The 23739-nt window shown below is 38.0% G+C and overlaps 1 protein-coding gene across 1 annotated transcript; it reads left to right on the top strand.

The window, feature by feature from the left end:
• Positions 1–630: 630 nt before the first annotated feature.
• Positions 631–23518, top strand: LOC140240811 (vesicle-associated membrane protein 4-like). Its single transcript, XM_072320583.1, has 7 exons — positions 631–668; positions 11530–11659; positions 14574–14695; positions 17695–17795; positions 18770–18849; positions 21538–21589; positions 22850–23518. Exons 2-7 carry the CDS (start codon positions 11594–11596, stop codon positions 22879–22881), a joined length of 453 nt encoding a protein of 150 aa, XP_072176684.1. The 5' UTR covers positions 631–668; positions 11530–11593; the 3' UTR covers positions 22882–23518.
• Positions 23519–23739: the final 221 nt, after the last annotated feature.

Here is a 23739-nt window from a genome sequence, read left to right as displayed (position 1 = left end):
ATATAACCTCTTTTTCTTAACTCTCAAGTACCATTCAAGAATACAGTGCAAAGTAAAAATATGATCTAGTGTAGAATAACCAGACCTAAAACCAGCCTGTTCTTCCCGTAATAACTTATTATCTTTAATAAAATTCAGTAGCAGTGTCAGTGGTGCTTGTAGTAGTCTTAGCGCGCAGACTCTTTTACGACCAATAAGGTCTTGTCGCAACTAAAGTGGCCTGTAAAATTTTATTGGTACCACAATTTGGAATCACATACAGCACTACCTAGGGGTGTTCTAGAGGGTCCAACCGACCACCCCATGCAGTCAACAAACCTTTTCTGCGGGGTGGGGATGGGATGAACGAAGTCATTTTTTCTGGGTCCCTGGCGCCTCGACTAAAGAGGCCGTGGATCACCTGTGTGTGGAGCTGGAGAAAAATCTCTTTTACTAATAGCCAGCACGCCCTCTTACGACTGGTGTGTATGTAGTAATCACAGAACTGTGTAAGAGTTCTGTACAGCTGTGGTAGTAAATACGTATTGATGATATATTTGATGTCGATAACTAACTTGTAAGTACGTGTGCCATGTCCCGTTCGCTGACGTGGTTGTAGATGTCGTAACAGTTAGTTGGTCGTAACGCCAGAGAGTGCAAGATGCTGCTGTCGAACAAGTGCCGCATGTGTAAGTCACGGATCAAAGTTATTGACGGGACTGTTCCTAGACTTGAATGATCCAACGTCTATTCAAACGTTAGCATGGTTAACTTTAATTTAACTACTGTATACACAGCCCAGTCGCTGTACGTAGATTATCGTAGCGACAAGTAGGTCTAACTAACGTTAGGACCTTATGTCTAATTCCGCGAAAAACCTCTCATTTATAATAGATATAAACCAGGGCTGCCAACATTGGAAACTAGTTGAGAGTGAGACTCCCATAGGCCAATATTGTAATTTAGGAGTCAAAATGAGTGAGATCAATAGAAGTGCATGCAAATGAAATAAAGTTTTAGAGTGAGAAAAGACCAAAATGAGTGAGTCTCACTCTCAGTGAGTGAGAGTTGGCAGCCCTGTATAAACTTTACTTGTCGGTCAAACTTAGAATCTAACACGTCTGTAGCCCGACCAGACGCTGTTAATCATTAATACGCTGTGCGAACTACATACAGCGACTGGGATGGGCTGTGCGCGTCTGATCTTATATTAACTATACACAGCCCAGTCGCCGCTGTACATACGTAGCATTCGCGTAGCGTATTAACAGCGTCTGGTCGGGCTAATCTTATATAGGCCCTAGGCCTATTATAGGCACCTAACGTTAGATCTATCTAGGCCTAGACAGGCTATATTATAAGGATTTCTAGTCACGGTAGCCCCGGAATGTACGTTGGGGCTGCTGGTCGCAGTTATAGTCACGGGTGCTGTTTGTTATTCCGAAGGTTCGCTCTTCCGAAGGTTCGTTATTCTGAAGGTTCGTTAATCCGAAACACACAGGTTCCCTATATAGGCCCTACCTAGAGGTTCGTTAATCCGAAAATGAAAAAGGGTTTGTTAATCCGAACATTTGTGGCGAATTCCGAAGATTTGTTAATCCGAAAATGAAATTCGGAATAACGAACCTTCAGAATAACGAATCTTCGGACTGAAGAGCCTTCGGAATAAACAAGCTGTAGTGTAACGTTAGGCCTGACCATAGTCACACGTCTAACACATTCTAACGTTATGTGTATCATGCTAGGCAATCAATCCTGGTGGTCGTAAAGTAACATAACAATAATTTGTTGTAAAATCCACATTTCTTCACCGAGGCCTACACCTTTTTTAACCTCCTAAATTCATCATTAGGCAGCCAAGAAGTTGTTACCCAGTCATTGGGTGTCTGGACAGGTTGTGGGACCGGACGCGTACTGTAAAGTGCGTCTGGTTTGACAATGACGCACCTACATAAACAGTTGTTTGTCAGTGAGGAGCTGCGCGTAAATGCGTATTCAAAGTAGAATAAGCAAGTCAGTACGCGAGAGTCTTAAGTGTCCGGACCAAAGATAGTAGAGATAATAAGATACGAAGGCGCGCGATAAAAATGAACACAAAATGGCTACCCTACATGACGATACAAAAGAGAGCTAAGTACAAACTCAGTACACCTAGAAACATCATTTCCAAAGGTAGTGGTATTCTTACAAAGATTTAAAAATTATAGTCATAGCTTTTTTTCGATTAAGGGGATAATTTTGAAGAACGAGATTTTAGAGTAATAAGGATTATTTCGTGGAGGTTAAAATTTGGCAACAACATGATCTCACAATCAAAAACGCTTGATAAACAACAACATCTTCAACGACAGCGCGTCTCGGGCAAAGACACACATCACCTGAGACGCGCTGTCCCTGAAGCCGCTGCTGTTGTTTTAATCAAGCGTCAAGACAGTGCGTCTCAGGTGACGTGCGTAATACGCTTGAAGACTGCGCGCTGTCCATTTGTTTTGTACAGGATTAGCGCGCACTTTCGTGTCTTATTAGTTAAGCGTCTTTGTTCCGGTCACCCAACCCCCCATCCTACTTTTTAAATGTACAATTGTATATTGTAATATACGTTTTGACTAAATCAGTTTGTTAAAGCTGAGAAGAATAAAAACAAACTTGAAAATAATCCATGTCGCGATGGCTCCGTTGGGCGGAGGTCGCCATTTTGGAAGGCAAATGTCCTGCTACGGTACTCTCCGCATAATCGGGTACACGTACTGAAACCTTCTGCTCTTTGTGGGCGCGGCCATTTTGTGCGTATGCACACCCCAAAAATTCGCATTTAAAAACGTTTTCTTTCAGTTTCCTATTTTATTCTTTCCATGGTTGCTGTCTGTCAAGATTACTACAGCCAATGAAATTCCCTATCACTCTATTCTAATGAATATTCAAATATGAATACACATGTATGTGACCCGGCCGCTACAACAAAAGGATCCTAAAAAGTCGCTGACGGCTGAGCCGAGAAAATCGAGTTTGAAGACGAAGTCACATCATCAAAATTGGTCAAAACAATTGGATTTCTGTTTTTGGCATAATTTTGTAGCCTAATGTTTGGACTATCCTCTGCCGAAATTTTGAAGGTAAATAATCAAAGAAAGGCAAGAAGTCAGCGTTTTTCTGGACCATGATTTTCCGACTTTCACCTTAACAGAAACGTGTCCGAAGATTTGGATTAAGCGCCGCAGCTAGACTCCACCCCTAGCAACGAGGGAGTGATCTTATTGGTCAGTGTGTGGCATCCTGGTTATTGATTGGTCGTGCGTAGACCGCTGGCGCTAAGCTTGAATGAACATCGCGGAGGTCACTAGGAGCATACCTTCTATTGTCAAGCGGTGAAAACTGTCTCGCCTCCCCTTGATCATGACAGCGTCGGAAGGAAAATTTTGAAGGCATTTTTCTCGAAACTCTGATTTCCTCAACCACTTTACATGCTAATAAAATCATCGATATCTCCACAACCGAGTACTTTTATGAGTTGTGTTATATATGAAATTGAAGTGGAAGAGTAAGGGAAGTTATATGTCGTGTCATTTTCAGAAAAATGTCCTCCCCCGACTTTCGGATCCTTTTGTTATAGCGGGTCACATATGCATTTTTATGAAATGTCTGGAACTAGTGGAAGTATCACGAAATTGATTTTAAAAAAATACAATTTTCTGGCTTTTAAACTTGACCATCACAAAACAAAAATTGTGGAGGAAAATATTTGTACCGGTACGTAATATTTGTAAGGTTTTGGCAAATCTGTAATATTTTTTATATCAATTTTTTACTTTTTAGAAAACTTTATGGTGATTATACATGGATGTGTTTATGACGTAGGTCAAGAGTATGAGTTCGTTAGATTTTTTTCCCTTGAAGAGAGAAAGGATCAGAGTCGGAGCTAAATATGCTACTTTTTGCATTAGTAGAATGAAAAATGTGCTCACGAGAAGATAAGAAAGGTGCGTGACTTTTTATAAGTTGACCCACTGTGTTATGTTGCCATTTATATTAAATTTAGGTCCTAAAGCAATTGTTACAATGCTCATTTTGTTTCACTGGATGTGTATAAGCAAATTACATTCATGGAAACTTGGAACAGAGAGCTGCTGAACAACATTTTTTAGTGGTTGCTGCGTGTCACATCGCCGTGTCCGTAGGCCTGCGCTTTTCGTCCTACCTTGTTAAAACGCGCACTGGCGTGGTACGGACAAGGACCAACTTGCTCATATTAACGTTATGTACCTATTTGATCTATGGTAATTTGCATGGAATGCAGAAGTAAAGTGATAGTGATTGCATGTGGTTGTTAAATGCTCAGTTCTAAATACATTGTAGGATGTTGATGGCAGCTCACTTGAAATTGCTTGGATTTTGGATTCTAACTACACTCCAAGTACTGAGTTAGAAGTTGGGGAATCAAAAAAAAAAATCAGCTCTAGTGATTTAATATCAGACTCTCATAATGGCTGTAAAATCATATTGTGGATTGTAGAACTTTTAGTTTGCAGTTTGCTAGGAAGCGACAGTAGAATTACTGTACAACTATTTCAATTTCATGATTATAAGTCTGTATCAGTGTGTGATCTACTAGCTGCTAGACGATAGATCTCTATTCTAAAGCTACAGTTGAACCTCTCTTATCCGGCCTCCCTTTATCCGGATCTCTCTGTTATACGGACGCAATCTCGTCGTGATTTTTTTTTTTTTTTTTTTAATAATTACGGGAGGAAAGGGGGATTCCCAACTCCTTGAGAACTCCTACACAAACACACATGAATTACATATTACTTCCAACATTAACATACACCTCTATTTTGGGGTCTGTTACTGAGTGTAACAATGAAAAGGTTGCAGTATACACATTACTACATGTGGTACTACAATTGGCTACATCAGTACATGTGTAGGACCTATGTATATGTACATGTATAGAGCATTGAGTCTCCCGTATCCGGCCAAATCCCTTATCCGGATGAGCCCCGGTCCCGACTTGTCCGGATACGAGAGGTTCAACTGTACATAATTCATATTGACCTAATTGTGTATATAGATTCAATACTTAGTTTATTCTATGTATCTGGAGTAGAGGCTAAATCTGGTAAAATGTAATGTTAAGTTTAACATATTTGTGAATTATGTCAGAAAAAAAAAACAAGAACATCACAATATTTTGTAGTGTCACAGCTCAGTGGGACAATTAACTAAAAAGACAATTACACATACATGTATGTACATTATGTAGGTAAGAAGTTCAACATATTTCATTTTACTTGCATAGTGTATTTCTATTTGCGTAGACCTACTTCACCTGGATATGTATTATAAATACATGTATTTCTTTATTCATCTTCACATTGAGAGTTATGGTTCCATTCCCTTTTGTACGGTAGTGCTACCCCCATACAATGTAGCAGGAATAAATCCCTACCATCTACTAAGCCACCAAAGAATTGTGGAAAGTGTGCCCCTGTTTCTTGATTCCCTTATATTTTGCATGTTACAATTAACTAATTATGACCATTGATATGACCATTCAGTGAATGAGGGAATTACAGCAATAAACATCGATCGACCAATATAACTAAAGCCATTAAAGAATTATGGAAAATCTGCTTAAGTTTTCTGATGCCCTCATAATCTTGCAGGTTCATATGACCAAATATGATAGCATAATGTGGCTATTCAATTGGCTGTCACTGGCTGGCAGTTGTTTGTTTTGTCACACTATGATGGCCTGCCTAGGCCTAACATTACCGTAGCACAAAAAAAAAATCAGAATCTAGCTGGATAATTGGTATCCCCGAACCAAACCTAAATCCACATTTACGACAGACTGTAGTAATTTGTGATTGTGATAATTCAGTTCAGTTTCTTTTCTTAACAAATGATGCAACCTTTTAGTCAGTCAACCTTTGTAGCACGGTGGGGCCCCTTTCGATCCAGCCGGCTTGCTACGCGCGCAGGCAGTGTCGGCGCGGGCCGGCCATGTACACAACCAACCCAATACAGCAAGGTGGCACAATGCACGCAAAACAAATGGTGATCACGCATGTCCTTGACTCCCCCGTCCGCACGGTACTGCTTATTTAACTCTCTCCAACTTTACAGGAAAAAACTCTAACGATCACAAGATCTTCACCAGTCAGCCAGGAAACCCCTCAAAAATCACATGAAACACACTCACACAAACTCACATGAATTACATATTATTCCCAACATGATTAACATACATTCACATCTAATTTTCATCTTTGAGAAATAACATGCATTCAGACATTTGCTACTCCCAAGTCACTGCAAGAACATTGACAGTAAACTTTTCATTAAATCAGGACAGGGTACAGGGGTGGTATTCTGAACACCGTTTTATCTCTGTTGTAACTTGTGTTGTAACTTGTGTTGTAAGTCTGTGAGTTACAACACCGCTAAAACAGTTGTAAATCGGTATTCTGAAAACTGTTTTAACGGTGTTGTAAGTCATGAAAACCACGCCCATCGCAAAAATAATATCCAACAGGAAATATTGTTAGAAGTAGCATCTAAGACATTTGAACCAATAAGATTGCTCCCTTGGGCAAATGCGCCTTGCTTAACTTTGCACGTTTTAACAAGCGCTCATTCTCTGGCGTGCGCACAAATAGGACAATGGCATGCGCAGGTAAAGAGAGCCAGAGAATAAATAAAGTTACAACAGAAGCTTGATCATACCTATGCTTTCTTACAGATTTTGACGTATAGTTCGTGCAGTATGGGGATTCAAAAAGCTATCTCAAACTGAGTCATTTTATTTGAGATTTTGTTTAGAAATTAATAAGATATTTGTCGTTTATGAGAGGAATCCAAATTTCATGGTTTATGGGGAACTAGACGCTTAATAAATAGGTCCTTGCAATACCATGTTATTATCATTATAATGATAATAATAATGATAATAATAATTATTATTATTATTATTTGCACATGATTGTCCATTAGAGGGATGGGAAATATCACGCTTATTGTGTTTTGTTAACTATTATTGTTTGTTAACGGCACTCACGGCATTCAGAAGATTAGATCTAATTGACTTCCTGATATTTGGGAAAAATTAATATCCAATGTCTGCTTTTTGAAACTTCTCCGAGAACAAGCACTTAAGAAATATCTTTTGAAACACATAAAGGTACTCAAAATGAATTCTTATTGGTGAAGACAGTAAAATCATAAAAGTTTAATATTTTGAAAGATGAATAATCATAAACGGTGCCACAAATAGAATTAAACGACTTTTACTTCTTTTAACAATTAAGTATAATTCAGAGAAAACTTTTTGTAAAGAAAGTCTCTGGCATGGTATAGACTAGGAAGTTTTGTATTTATGAGTTTGTGTTTTGGTGCTTTAAGCAAACTGCCGGCGGTGCCGGTAACCTTTCTGTTCATGTGTTTGTGTTTTTACCTATGTGCATATTATGCTACGCGTATTACTGTTACCAAATTTTGTATTGTGGAATGAGTTTACATTTTGTCAAACTGCTTTATCTTTTGCCATTCTGTACATGCATTGTTTTTATATCTTGTATTTTTTTATATTTTGAACTCGCATACCACAATACTGAGTTAATAACTTATCTCACTATATACAAACAGAAGTTGAAATGAAAGTTACAACAGAGTTAAAACACCTTCCACCCTGTTTTATCTCAGAAGCATAAATTTGCACGGAGCATGACTTACAACAGAAGATAAAACAGTTTTCAGAATACCGTGTAATCTAATGGGTGTTCAGGTTTGCGCCCACTTGTACGCGCGTGCGCATACCCTAAGACAATGGTATGCGCAGGCAAAGAGAGCGCAAGATAAAACACAAGTTACAACACAAGTTACAACAGAGATAAAACGGTGTTCAGAATACCGATTTGCTACAACAGACTTACAACAGAGATAAAACGGTCTCAGAATACCACCCCAGGTGATCATCTTCGGCAGTCTGCATTTATAAACATTGAGTCTCCCATATCCAGCCAAATCCCTTGTCCGGATGAGCACCGGTCCCAACATGTCCAGATGGGAGAGGTTGGACTGTGATAGTTGGACCTTCTATGTCTATACTCATCACTTTTTGATTGCATACCTTGTATCATAGAAAATACCTCTCAGTTCCACCTACTTAGAGGCAAAAAATTACTGCAAATTCATATCCTGGGCTCAGATTGTTAACTCGTACCATATGCGCGGAATTCTCAGTGACAAGTGCAAGTGACATTTTTTACTGTGCACCGTTGCAAGCTCATCATTTTAATCGACCGCCCGTTCTCCCATTGATAAAGCATGTGAATTTAGGGAATGTCAAAGACGTCTTAACGATAATTATGTGTTTAACTAATGGGGATTTTCTTCAGTTCTTTTTCCTCCTGTTAGCTTAGGTTGTTTGCCCGTATCCCCCTAATTATACCCCCGCCAAACGAAGTTTGAAGGGGGTATAAAGGAATCAGCGGACGGTCGGGCGGTCGGTCCGTTGCAAATCTTGCGTCGCGAACTACTTCCTCAGTTTTCAACCGATTCCCATAAAACTTGGCACAGATGTGTGCCTTGGGTTGTAGATGTGCAAGACGTATTTTTTGACAGTACCCAAAAGTATGTTGCCATGGTAACGGCATATTATGGGCAAAAATGGGTACAAATCTTGCGTCGCGAACTCCTCCCACAGTTTTTGATCAATTTTTATGAAATTAGGTACAGATGTTCATCTGAATATGTTAATGTGCAAGACACATATTTCCGCAGTGGCAAAAAGTGCGTTGCCATGGTAACGGCATGTTATTGGTAAAATATACAGCAAAATGCTTCATGGCAAAACTGCTTCATCAGTGTTCGTCCAATTCTCATGGAATTCATATTGAATGTTTGTCTTAGGATATAGGTCAGCATGACACATTTCTTGACAGTGACAAAAAGTATGTTGCCATGGTAACAGCTCACATATTATGAGCCAAAATGATGGAATATGAAAACAAAACAAAAGCTATCTGCACATTTTTTTTTTCAGAAGGCACATCTTATAACATAAGGATATCACCAAAATATCAGAGATTGATAATGATAATAATAATAAATAAATACTTGTATAGCATTTGATTAATACTGATATTTCTAAGCGCATTAATATGGAAAAAAATATTCACATTATTGCTCTGATCATGTTTCACATGGGATATGATTAGGCACCTACCTTGTCCACGATGCATATATTATGAAAGATTTCTGTTGGCACATTTTCTCGCCAGACACATCCCATGGCTTGGATTTATTGTCAAAATATATCTCAATCGCACATTTTTAGCAATTTGCTTTCCTAAGCATTCATATGAGGTATGACTACATTGTCCACAACACAAATATGAAAGACTTTTGTCTGTGCATTTTCTTAGCCAGACACATTTCATGTTTAGATGTCTTATTGATATATCTGTCAACTAAACATTTCTAGCATATTATTGGATAAGATTTCACATGGGCTATGAATACATTGTCCACAACGCACAATGTGAAAGATGTCCGTCTGCGTATTTTTGTCGAGCCCAACGGAGGTGAGGGGAGACTAAGGGATCGCCTGCGGCGTCTGTCATCTGGCCGTAACGCTACAAAAACTTCAATAACTCTTTACTCTGGGCTTTAATTGCAATCAAACTTCGAGGGAAGAGGGGTCATACAAAGTTTCACATTTTACCAGATATGAAGGTCACCTCAAGGTCAAAGCTCACAGGCAGGGGTCAATGAACTTTAGGGCTCAATGTTAAGTTTTTATGGCGTGTTTCTATTATGGGTCATAACTTTTGATCCATAACTCCATTTGTGACCAAACTTGGATGGTAGATGTCCTTTGGGGAGTGGATGGTCATCACAAGGTCAATGGTCACAAGCATGGGTCAAGGAACTTCTAGAGCCCAATGTTAAGTTTTTATGGCGCATTTCTATTATGGGTCATAACTTTTGATCCATAGATCCGTTTGTGACTAAACTTGGATGGTAGATGTCCCTTGGGGAGTAGATGGTCACCACAAGGTCAAAGGTCACAGGCAGGGGTCAACAAACTTTAAGGGCCCAATGTTAAGTCTTTATGGCACATTTCTTTTTTGCCAAAAATTTTTACCCTTTTTATCTGTTATATCTCTTTTTATGCCTCCGCCAACGAAGTGGCCGGAGGCATTATGTTTTCGGGTCGTCCGTCCGTCCGTACGTCCGTACGTCCCGTTTTGTTTTTGTCGATATCTCAAGAACCGTGTGGTGGTTTTGCATCAAACTTGGTATGAGGGTATATCCTTGGGGGATGATACTTTGTGTGGATTTTAGGGTCACAGGGTCTAAGGTCAAAGGTCACAGGTTATTTTGTGAAAAAAAAAATTGAAATTTCTTGTTTTTCTCCATATCTCGCAAATGGTTCAAGGTATCTTCATGGAACTTAGTATATATGCTTGTACCGATGGGCAGTGATAGGGAAGTTGGGGGTCATGGGTCAAAGGTCAGGGGTCAAAGGTCAAGGTCAACTCCTCAAAATATAACTACTTTCCTTATATTTATGCAGTGCCTGAAGGATTTTTTTAAAACTTGATGTATGCATGTATAACCCAATATATATTCTGTGGGAAGTTTCTTGCCAAAAGGTCAAAGGTCAAGTGAAAGTGCTAAATTGCACTTTTTCCTCCATATCTCAAAAATAACTCAAGGTATTGTCATGAAACTTACATATTTATGCATGTTCTACCTAACAGTGATTCTCTTTGGAACTGTGGGGTCAAAGGTCAAAGGCCAGGTTTTGATAATACTATTTTACCATTTGATACTGAAATTATACTTTTTCTCAATACCTTGAAAATTACTCAATGCATAAACTTGTAAAAGGGTCAAAAGTCAAGTGAAAATCATCAGTTCCCCCAAATACCTGCACTCTTGATGTTTTAATCATTCATCCAATTGAACCTAGTTCTAGGAAAGTGAACATTCAGCACATTTGTGGCAAACCTGTCATTTTAATATTTTGCCAATTGTGTGAAACTGTCATCACACATTGTCAAGACATTGTACTATAGACCTATTAGGAGAACCATGTATTATGGCGGAGGCATACACCAGTCGCCGTAGCGACATTTCTAGTTTTAATCTGTTATATCCCATTCGCATACAATTTCTTGTACCCGAATGGGCAAGACACATTATGGCACTTGCTTTGTGTTGCAAACCTCTCTTCCTTTTCCTCAATTTAATATTAGTATCAATGTCGGAACTGTATGACATTCAATCATGAAAGTACTAAAACACTTAAGGGGAAATTTCCCAAGGTCTATACCAGGGCTGCACACTAGTAATGTACAGTTTTTGTGATTTCTTGCCAGCTTTGTTGAGTTTTATGTACAGTTTGTCATGTATTTGTGGATGCTGCATATTTTCATTATGTATTCTCTATTGTCATACTCTTTATTGATATGCAAATACTCTTGAACAGAAAGTGTTGTTATATTTTAAATCAATGGAATAATTTTTACATGATTTCTGTAGTTCTCTGTACAGGTCAGGTTATCAACTGAGACTTCATAAATGAACCATGAGTTCCAGATGAAAAATGCCTCCGAAGTTCAAGAAATACCTGAGAAATAGTGACCTTGCTGGGTCCAAAGAAAATGAAAGAGTAAGTGTATAATTTGATGTTGAAACATTTTGCTATTGATACTCAAGATTATATTGCATGCTTGTGTGTTGTGTGTTCTCACCAGCAATAGAATGGGATTGAAGTATACTGCAAAACCAGAAATGTTTTTGTGCATTTTAATTTTGCAAATTTGTGAGAGCCTAGATTCACAAAAATTAAAATGCATGCAAAGTTCTTGTCTACACTATGTGCATTGAATGCAAGTGGCAATTCGCGAAATTTTCATGCCAAGAATAGACTGTCGGCTCCAATTCATGACAATTTCATGCTGTGAGAATATTTTGTGTTACAGTAGGTGGTTCAAGAGCTTGAGTTCCAACTGGCAATTATCATTCAAATAGCTGCCAGTTTTCTGTGGACGGGCAAAAAAATAAAAAATGAAAAAATCCACAGGTGCATTTGTGCCCTTGATGATCCAGGTTTGAAGCCACCATCTTTGTCAGTAATCTGAAGAGGCATTTTAAACACGAACCTAACGTCAAGGGTATATTTTGCTTATTTATTCATTGAATTAAATGAAATGTCACTTAATGATAACACAATATCAAACAAAAGTCAGCCCCATCCGGAAATATATGCCAAAGTGTAAATCAGAGATGTATGTTGTGAAAGTGTTTGAAATTGTACCCTCCTTGAAAACTGATTTTATTTGTTTTCTGTTTAGGCCTGATTCTGAGACGTGAAACTTACACATTGTGTAATCGAGATATGATAAAGTATAGTTCTTTATAAATCATCAGATTAGTGTGTGACATGCCCAGTCAAGTAATTTTTTATTTTAACATCCTCAATCTTTGTTTGATTTCTATTCGTGCATCTCTGTGTCTTTATCATTAGGCGTTTTCACATCAGCCCAATAAAAATCCAAGCTCGAGATATTTTTTAATGTCCCAAGTCAGAAAAATAGCGCGCTATTTCGAAACATCGGGCTGATGTGAAAATGCGTATTGTGTATTGTTCATCTTTTATTAGTAGGGATGGCAGAAAGTAATTAACATTATAAAGATCTATCTTCCTCAGAGAATGGCTGGTCATTACAATGTATTTAGTGAGACATGAATCCCCATTCTCTTCCTATCTGTATGGCAGATCCAGTTTGGCCCATACTTCATATATTTTTGAGTGGCGACCTCAAACATGGGTCCAAAGGGAATAAAATCTTGACTTTCTTGGTAAATGGCATAGGTATTCGTAATGAGGTGTTAATTTGCAGAGGTACTTAAACCTTGACTTTCTTAATAAATGGCGTAGGTGTTCGCAATAAGGTATAGATTTGCAGAGTAGATTTGCAGGGCATATACCTGGAGGTCAAAGGTCATTGAACCTTTTTTTTTTAAAATGACACTTTTAGCTGCAGGTAATTTAGCCAGGAATGTTGATACAGAGGTAGAACGTAATGAATTAAAGGGATGGTACAGTATTGGTGGAGATGAGAATTGGGCTTTTAACTTTTTGCGAGATACCAAGAAAACACTTATGATATACTACAGAGCATACCAATTTAAGAGCAATTCAAAGTTTGTTTGATGAAAATCGGGTTTGGAATGACTGAAACATCCAAAAACAAAGTAAAACAAAGCGATCGTAATGAAGTGTGGGTCCCACACTTTATTAGAATCGCTCTTTTTTGGATATCTCAGCAATTTCAAAACCAATTTTCATCAAATAAACATTGAATTCCCCACAGAATTTCATGCTCTTTCATATTTCAAAAGAGGTTTCTCATTATTTCACCAAAAAATATTAGAAACCTGAAATTAGGTCTCAACCAAAACTGTACGATGATGATGTAATGGTCAAAGCTCTATATCTCTTTATTAGCTCACCTGAGCCAAAGGCTCAAGTGAGCTATTGCGATCGCCCTTCGTCCGGCGTGCGTCGTCCGTTGTGCGTAAACTTTTTACATTTTCATCTTCTTCTTTTTGAAAACCCCAAGACTGATTTTCATCAAACTTGGCGGTAGCATCCCTAGGGGTTAGGAACTCAATTTGTTAAAATGGGCACCATGCCCCACCCAGGGGTCCCCCAGGGGGCCCAAACCCCCCAAAATTAAGGAATCTGTCAAAAATCTTCTTCTCTAGAACCAGAAGTGATAGAGCTAAGTTAATACTATGAGTTAGTACATTGATGACTGTAGTTTCAAGTTTGTTCATGGCAGAATCAGGGGTGCCCCCCTTGGGACCCAGGGGAGGGGGTGGGGAGGGGTCCTAATGGGGCCTAAATTGTACATTTTCATCTTCTTCTTGAGAACCCCATGACGAATTTTCACCAAACTTGGTAGGAAGCATCCCTAGGGGGTTAGGATTTCAATTTGTTAAAATGGGCACCATGCCCCACCCAGGGGCCCCAGGGGGGGGGCCCAAAATGAAGGAATCTTTAAAAATCTTCTCTAGAATCAGAAGGTATAGAGCTAAGATAATACTATGAGTGAGTACATTAATGACTGTAGTTTCAAGTTTGTTCATAGCAGATCCAGGGATGTCCCTCTTGGGGGCAGGGGGGTGGGGGGGGGGGATGGGAAGGTCCAAATGGGGGCCTGAATTGTACATTTTCATCTTCTTCCTGAAAACCTCATGATGTATGTGTGTATGTGCATAATACATGCGTTTTTCACATGCAAAATTTGGGTATGCTTTTGGTACCCTTTTGGAGCACATCAGGAAGTGGTCCACTTTTGGCTTGGTTCAGTACAGTACGGTACACTTCAGGAGCGTTCGAGCATTCCTCTGGCATGGACACGGTAGGTTACATTTCGCTTTGGGAGAGCGCTTGAACACACTCATGTACTGTCTGTACCTTGTAGCAGTCGCATTGCTCTGGTCTGAATATGAATCTGCTGTATTTTGTGTTCAACCTATATGAAATCTGTGCTTCTTCACATGTTTCATGTTAGATAAATCTCCTTGGTGAATACCATGATGATGAGGAAGATGATGACTTCTTTTACAACCGCAGTCCAGCTCCAAGAGGAGATGAGAGGGATCACCAGAGGAGCACAGATCCTAAGATTCAGAGGTTGGTTGTAATTCATTTGAGACCTGTGTGGATGTATAGTGATTTACATGTCACACATACACAGAACCTGTCCATTGCCTGATTGTCAGTGCCCATCAAGTAAGATTCAGTATCTTGTGAGATCTCTGTTGCAACTATATACAACTGCAGGCAGTGTTGTGTACTGGAGTTGATGAAGAATACATATGGAACTAAAAAAAAAAAATACAATAATAGAATTGAATCACACTGTAGACATTTTATTAGTCATTGACATTTCCCTAAACCCACATTTTGTATGAATGATGTATATGTAGTATATAAATGTAATATAGGCTTGTGTGTGACCGGGCAAAGATGGCATCATGAAATATTAAGCAAATTTATATAAAAAGGAATTTATGTCCATTATATTATAAATATTTTGTCAAGTCTTTTATGTCTGTATACAATTAGCAGTACTACCTGCCAAGTCGAAGCTAGCAAATCATTGGAATTGTGTTTTCTGACAGCAGAATTAGGGCGTGGGTGCATTGTGTGTATATTTTGTTTCAAATGCTTGAAATAGCCTGACTTTAAATTACTATTTTGTTTCAGCCTCGATGACTTATCAAATCACATTTACATTTCATCAGCTTTCAGAATGTAACATTGAAGGGGGGGGGGGAGGAGGAGGGAGTCGCGTCATTGGCCATCCTAATGAGCTTTAAAAAGTCTGAGCATTTTTTCCTACAGATTTGCAGTGCATATAGCCTTTGATGCACCCATGAAATTTCAGCTGTGACCGGCCTGTATGTTTCCATATCAAGTCAGTTTGACTTGAAATTTTGACACCATCAAATTCATACCATCAACGTGAGGCAAATTTAGCGCACCAATTCAGAAAGAAGCACAAGATTTCTTGGGATTAGCATGGGGATGCTGATTGCACTAACTAATTTGTGGGTTTTTTGTGTCCACACTTGCAAAAATCTCGAGATTGCGTTCGCGATCCAAATCTCAAGATTTGTATTTTATTCTGAGATGTCGTAGACATCTGATCCATGTAAATGATAATAATGATAATAATAATAATAATCATAATAATAATAATGAATAATGATGATGATGATGATGATAATAATAATAATAATAATCATAATAATAAACACTTATATAGCACTTAATACTGATGTTTCTGTAAAGCACATTCATAGAGAAAAAATGTCAAATTAAAATACAGCATTATGTACATATAACAATAACAGCAAAAATTAGGATTGAGTAAATACCGGTAGATAAGTTTTCTGCAGTGATTTAGACTTATCAACACTTTCAGCATTTTGGATGTAAAGAGGGAATTTGTTCCAAAGAGATGGAGAAATAACAGAAAAAGCCCTGTCACCATAACTGGTACAGGTGCGGGGACCATGTGATAGACTGGGAACTTTCTATTAGCTGCATTCACATGTACAAAACAGCAGGATGATGATCGCACTCCAAACCTCAAGATTTTTTTGCAAATGTTTGCATGGACAGAAATAGCCTGCTAATAGCCTATCGATAAATCAGTAAATCTATTGTTCTTGCGCCTCATGGTAGCGTGGTGTGCACATTTGTATGTCTGAATCCTACTACTGTAAAAGGGGATATTTTGGGGTGACTAATTTTTTGCGCTTGGCAGGGTATTTAAAAGAAGAGTTTTTAATTCCGCAGTATCAAGGCGGTAACTACTGGAACGTGTGGCAAGCAAAAATATTCGCGTGCTTTTATATTTGCGCTAATTTCTGGTTGCACAAAATGCGTGAAAATTTCAACACCGCAAAAATAAAAAATATTGCTTTGTTATTCAAATTCATGATTTTCTTCCGTCGAGATGTTTTCATTGCAACTGATTGACAAATTATAGCATGCAGCAGTACCCGCTGCATGCTATAAGGATTAGAACCAACACTTGCTTTCGGGCGAAAGCTCGATGGTCTAGTGGAGATGACGCCTGTCCGGTGATCAGGAGGTCGTAGGTTCGAATCCTGCTCGAGTATGCACGCCCATGATTTTTTTATCATGGCTACTACTAAAACACTGATCAATTCAGTGCTTATTTACGTCGATGTAGGGCAATTTGTCAATCAGTTGCAATGCTATTTCATTTCTTATTCACATCAGCCCGAACATTATCAAATAGCGCGCTAGTTCGCATTGATTATCCTGCTATTGCGGAAATTTCCCGAGTTGGACTCAAGAAATTTTCTCAATCAATTGGCGTGCTAATTTGTATTTACATTATCAAATAGCACGCTATTTCAAAACATCGGGCTGATGTGAAAAGGCCTATTAATTAATATCACAGAAACATGTTCCCTCGCCATGTCTTTTGTTAGTCACATTCATATCACAGAAACATGCAAGTTATGCTGAGTCGAGGGGAAGGTGCATTCCAATGTCTTTTGTTAAACATTTCAGTACTTTAGCAATGATTGACAGATGAGGTCATCTGAGGAATATTAGTTTGGAAGGATTTTTTGTGGGCGTTCCCAAGTAATCTAAAGAAAAATAGAAAATATTGTTAGAAATATATGGGATGTTTTTAGATATTCGTTTCATCACAAAAATGATGTTGAGGGTATCATTAATCAACACAAATCAACATGCATTTGGATTTCAGGGCCCCTTTAATATTTTGCCAGTTATGTGAAACTGTCACCACACATTGTCAAGACATACTAAAGACCTATTTTGGAGAACCATGCATAATGGCAGAGGCATACCAATCGCCATCGTGACATTTCTAGTTGTTTGGGGGTTTTTTTTGCAAAAAGAACCCTAGCTTGTTTGGAGCAATTTAGAAAAAAGAAAAAGGAAATCATTCGTATAAAAACAGGTGATCCGTGATTGCATATAGGTCAGCTGAATATAAAAGGTGCTAAAAAACTGAGATGGTAGGTACAACTGCGAAGTCCCACTATTGACGAATGCCAGAATACATCAGTTATGCATACTGCAGTTTTCCACTCACATCGCTTTCTTGTATTCAAACCAAGAGTTCAAGGCCAGGTGGATGAGGTGATGGATGTAATGAAGGACAACATGGAGAAGGTGATAGATCGAGGAGAGAGGCTGGACAATCTTGAAGAGAAGACAGGTGAGAGCAGTCAATATACTTAGCTGTGTGTGTGCTCCTTTGCCCACTCATTGGAATAATGCCTGGACATGTTTGAAATAGGTTTCATGAGGAGCTGTTCAACAGTGTTATTCAATTTAGGCTGAATTAGCATTCAGTCAATCATACATTCAGTCAGTGTTTGCATTCTGAAAGTTTAATATCAAATGTAGTAGTTCTCATTTACAGATCATTTACAGATCATTGGGTCTGAAAAGCTATTAGCTTAGTTTAACTTAACATGACATAAACATTTTTAACAAACCACAAGCCATTGTCATACTGTACGAGCTGAAATTTTCGCGTACAGATATTTTCGCGAATTGGTCCTTTGAGGACATTTTCGCGTGTTGTTAATTTCGCGGTTGCGAGGGTCTAACTGAACTTAGTTATTTGCGCGTTGTTATTTTCGCGTGTTGTTATTTTCGCGATTCAAAGGCGATTCGCGAAATTCGCGAAAATAAAACCACCGCGAAAATTTCAGCTCGTACAGTAATTTTTAATGACCATGTAGAATCTTAATCCCCTTTGCTATTCCTAGAGACCCTAAGCATTCAAGAGGGATTGATGTCCTGGTGGGTCTAGAGCAATTACCCCAGACCCTGACCCTGACCCTAATCCTAACCCTAACCCAAACTCTAATGCTAAACCTAACCCTAATTTTTCCTCTAAACTTATCACTAACTAGTAAGGGGTAATTGCCCTGATACAATCATGGCTATACGAGATAGTAGATTGAAAGAAAATATGACACTCTATCTCACATATTGAAAACAATCAGGAGCTAAATTCTTGATAGCATTGCACAGGCTTGGAGAACAGAGTTGCTTTTGGAGATATTTAAAATGAAAAAAGAATGATATCAAAAGAAAGAGGTATGTGTTATTTGCAAATTTTATACATAGACAACAAAGTAGAACCCACACATCTTTTTTTGTTTTATTTGAAATGAGCAGATGAGCTGATGTACAGTGCTTCAATCTTCAAGGTCAGTGCAAAGGGACTGAGATCTCATTTTTGGTGGCAGCAATGCAAGGTAAGACATGAAAAGTACATTTTGAGCCAACTGCTGGGAAGCAGGGTGTTCAGCTTTATTTTTATGTCTCCGCCCGAAGGGTGCTGGAGGCATTATTTATATTATGTAGATTTAGCTGAGCACTTAAAGACCTACTAAAATGGTTTCAAAACCATGGAGTATGTACATGAAGTGTCTTCTTATCGCAGTTGTGCCTTCTGATTTTCCACTGAGGAAAGTTGTCAATGCTCGCCAAACTGTATATCCTCTAGAAAAACAAATCATTTGTCAAATATTTCAAGGAGCTAGATACAAGTTTCACGAACAGTCGCATCATGTGACTAATCCCACAAATGGTTGTGATGATGCATCAACATGGAGTCGAAATCAGGCTCAGCATCTTCTACAATCCAGCTGCAGTGCAAGCAGCGATGCATGCAGCCCTGCTCTCCAGCCGCAACCAGCCTCAGGCACGACAATAAATGTGGCCTGCTGTTGAAAACTGCACTTTACTTACAACCCAATAATCACACGCACACTACAATTTTACTTAAATTAGCTTTCAAGTCATCACATATACATTAGAACTACCTAAGGGCTTCTTGGGAGTCTCCCAAGAGAAATAGATATATGTATACCTTTCAACCTTTCAGCCTATCAATTGCTGGAGGTGCTGTGTATGAAAACAAACTTCCATTCTGAGGAAAGTGAACCCATTCACAACAGTGTACTGCAGTGCATTGAAAGAGAAATCTTGAGCGCATTGAAGCGAACTCCAAAAATATATAATTATTTTAATAGTTTTCTCAAAGCTCATTATATCCAGTGTGAATGGGTTTGCTTCACCATGACTGTCGAGACAGCCTCCTTGAAAAGAGAGTGGAGTCAGATGAGTAAAGACAGTGTTAAGCTGTTACTGTCAAACCATTCTCAATTCACACTACTTACTATAGTTAAAGCTAGCATCTGTAGCTTTGTTCGTCTAGTTGTATGTTCGTTGACTTTACAAGCAATAATTTGAGTAAAAATTCTAGTGTTACATCATTTGGGCTTGTCCAGTAAAGTGCGATTTTCTCCGGCCACACATGTTGGCACACTCAAGGCTGGTTGCAGCCGGACAGCAAGGCTACTTGTGCAGCAGCTGCTGTTTCTTAACCCATTCCTCCCACAGTTCTCCAAGAGCCTTCAATACCCCCAAACAAGATATTTTTTTGCAAGTCTAGGGAGAACAGCCAAGTTAGTAATCCGCCTGTGCGAAAGCAGTCAAGCGGTGCATGTATGCCCTTTCCACAGTCATCTACATGTGCCATCGAAAAATGCAAAATATCGATTGGGCGTGTGGTATGAATAGAGCATGTGCTGATGGGCTCACAAACTCTTTCGATTTACACAAAATAGGCACCTGAATGGGGCCAGCAAAAGCAAATATCTACTGAGCTCAGTCTTGATTGCTATGTACATCTTCATATGATTTTTATAGCAAAATAAGCACACATCACTACTTTGGAAAAAGGCAATGATACTGCGATGCATGTGTTTTTCATTCAGAAAGAAACCTGATCTTGACTCCATTTTAGATTACACACATTATTTGTGAAAATGCACCACAGGCATTGAGAGTGAAAGCATAAACATGTTTCCAAAATCAAGGAAATTATATATAAGGTAATCAACAAAGTAGTACAAAAGTGTGAAAAGCAAAGAAGTTTGATCAAAATTAGAATTGCTCAGTAATGATTACTTGACATAATCAGAGTAGTAACAAAAAAAAATGAAATTGTTTTAGTAGGTCTATAAATACTGCATGATTTCACATCACAGGAATTTGAATGAAAAGATGTGAAAAGACCAAAAAAGAAAATGTATATATATGTGTATATATATGTATATATATATATATATATATATATATATATATATATATATATATATATATATATATATACATATATATACACATATATATATATATATATATATATATATATATATATATATATAATATTATGAATGTTTTGTAAATGTATGCAGCTCATGTGCTTAGCTTCTGCTGCACACCATGATTGCTTTCCAATCACTTTTTCCACATCAGCCATAGTAAGCATGGTTTTCAAAGGTGCATTTACTCGAAGAAGAGGTATTGCAATATTGTTTTACAAGTAGGAGAAATTTTTTGACTCTTAATATGTTTCATTTCTACGGCCCTATTACACAAACTGGGCAATATGTTGACATGATTTATCACATTAGAGAAAGTTGAACATCAATTTTTGTAAAAGATTATCAGCTATTCAGTCAAGTTCAAATGCTGACCCATTTAAGACCTCACATTACAATAGTGAAACTTGGTATAGGGGACTGCCACCAAATGCCTGTCAGCATGGATGATGCAATCTTCATATTTTAAAGAAAAATTATTGTTGTTACATATAACCAAACTTGGCTGTTGTATATACAATGGATGCATTTGTCTTGGGCCTTGTTGCATGTAGGAATGCTGTTGTTACACTTTATAGAAAAGGTGTTACTGAAAACCGAGCATTCACTTGTTGTTTTACCATAATTGAATTTCAGATGTTGCTAGTGAACTGCGGCAGAATTTTGCTCATAAAAACGTGGTAGTACATTGTAGATATGAAATTTTGATAAAGCACCAATGGTGTTTGGATTTTATCTGTGTTCTTGCCTTGTTGTTGATGTCATTTACAGATGAGGGTCCTTCTCTTAGCTGTTGTGCTGGTCATTCTTATCATCGTTTTCAGTAAGTCTGCCAGGGATTTAAATAATTTCATGGGAATTGAAACCCAAAAATACAAGGGAATTGAGAAAATGCAGCAATATTAGTAGAACACTTAGCAAAGTTTAAGGAAAATCAGACAATCTATTGAAAAGTTACAAATTTTAAAGTTTCTGTGCAGCCATTTTTGAATGAGAAGACTACTACAGTTTGTTATATCACATATTTGTAGTGGTATAAAGAATATATAAAGAGATGACACATTAAAAAAAAAATGTACACATATCCTTGACTTGCAAGTTTTCTTTCATTATGCTAGAAAAGTGAACATTGATTTGTTGATATATATATATATATATATATATACATATTTATATGTTTATATATATTTTACAGTTGGATAGTTATCCAATATTCATTGCTTCAACTTTCACCAAAAAAGATGAAGAAATAAATAATGCAAGGTTTCACAAGTTACTATATGATTTTCAATAGAAAATGCTAGTTCATGTACCTTACTATCTTCTCTTTTGTAAAAACGAAACCACACAAAAGCTTTTGAATTTCCTTCTCGATACCATGAGCAACACTGCACTGCAAACAGCTAGAAACTTGTGGAACCATATGAAGACATGTACACATGAATAGAGTAATGTGAGCTACACTTGCTTGCAATACTCGTAGAATTTAAAAACAACACGCAGTTTTGCACACATGCTTGTGTATATAATACAGATTCTCATTACTACATCACTCATACACACTAACCGAGTCAAAGTGAATTGAGCTTGGTGGAGGGCAAAATTGAGAAGAGCAGTTTCATGTGTGCACTTTGTGTGCACCATATTTTGATGATTAGTGGATGCTTACACTTCTGCAGGGGTGGTAGGACTCTAGAAAGCTTGTCTCTGGAAATGAGTACACAGTACTTGAGTATGTTGTAGAACGTTCTCTCCTCCCCAGCCCCACCTCTCTCTCAACAAAATATTAACACTAGAAGACCCTCAAATAAACTGAATATATTAGAATAACTACTTGTATGGTTTTACTGTGTCTTTTAATTCAATTTTGTATTCCAAACTACTTTGTATTTGATGTGAATATATGGTGAAGTGGCAACTCTGAAAGTAGGGCTTATTGTGTTGTTACTCTTTGAAGTCCAATAAGCATCTGGGTATCTGTTTGCATGTTATTTCATCCATCTTTATTCTGTTAATCCATCAATCCCTGTCTCTTTTCAAATTGATATTTTTCCCCTTTTCCCTATCTTCCCATTCTGTGCAGTTCCCATCATTTTGAAGACAAGGGGACACTAGTGATCTGATGCTCATAGTGACTGGGGAAGAGTTGGCTGGTCCTTGACCTGTAAAGGAAATGGTGTAGCCTGATAATTCTTTCTTGTGAAGGAAACATGGACAGGAATCCAAAGTAACATACATATTACAATGCTTTACATAATGTCAAGCTGTATGGAAGATGTGACATCACTTGTGGAGATGTGCTTGAATGCTAGAAATAATTTTATGTTCCAAAATCACAAGTAATCATTTGATACACATAACTTTATATGCTAGTGGGTGAAATTCTGTGAGTGTAGTCTCTGTAGTCATTTTTGAGCTCAACAATGAGAGATAAACAGGTTTCTGAAAATTATGCTTTCCCGTTAGCAGTGCTAATAGTGCTAGTCATTTTCACGTTACTGACTATTATAGGTTGTCATCACTTTATATAGGGAGTGCACACACCAATGTCAGCAAGCCACAGAATTTTCTATGAAATGCACAAAAGAAATAGAGAACATTACTCATAGAATGGACAGAGGAATTATTTGGTAAAACAGTTCAAAAACAGATGCTTTAACCTGTGATTCTCTGGGGTCTAAAAAGATGGCAGGAGTGGAGATCTGATATGTGCAAAGAGTCATTTCTTACATGTCTTTTTCGAGAGTCTCACCTTGAAAGACTGCTGTACCAAAGGCTGTTCACGTAGTTTACAAAGTACTACTACCATTTGCCTTTATTAATACTCACCAACTATACCCAATATCATATCAATTAACTCTGGTGTACAATGTCTGCATTTTCTGTATTCCAGGTTTAGTTAGTTGGAGAAAATTGATGGAAACAGTAAAGAATAGTCTCTGTGTCCATTATGGCATTTTGTTTTAATGTTTC

Source organism: Diadema setosum, chromosome 17 (genome assembly GCF_964275005.1).
Source record: "Diadema setosum chromosome 17, eeDiaSeto1, whole genome shotgun sequence".
In the NCBI taxonomy this organism is placed as follows: Eukaryota; Metazoa; Echinodermata; class Echinoidea; order Diadematoida; family Diadematidae; genus Diadema; species Diadema setosum.
The sequence above is the reverse complement of the archived record's forward strand: the minus strand, read 5'-3'. Positions and strand labels throughout refer to the sequence as shown.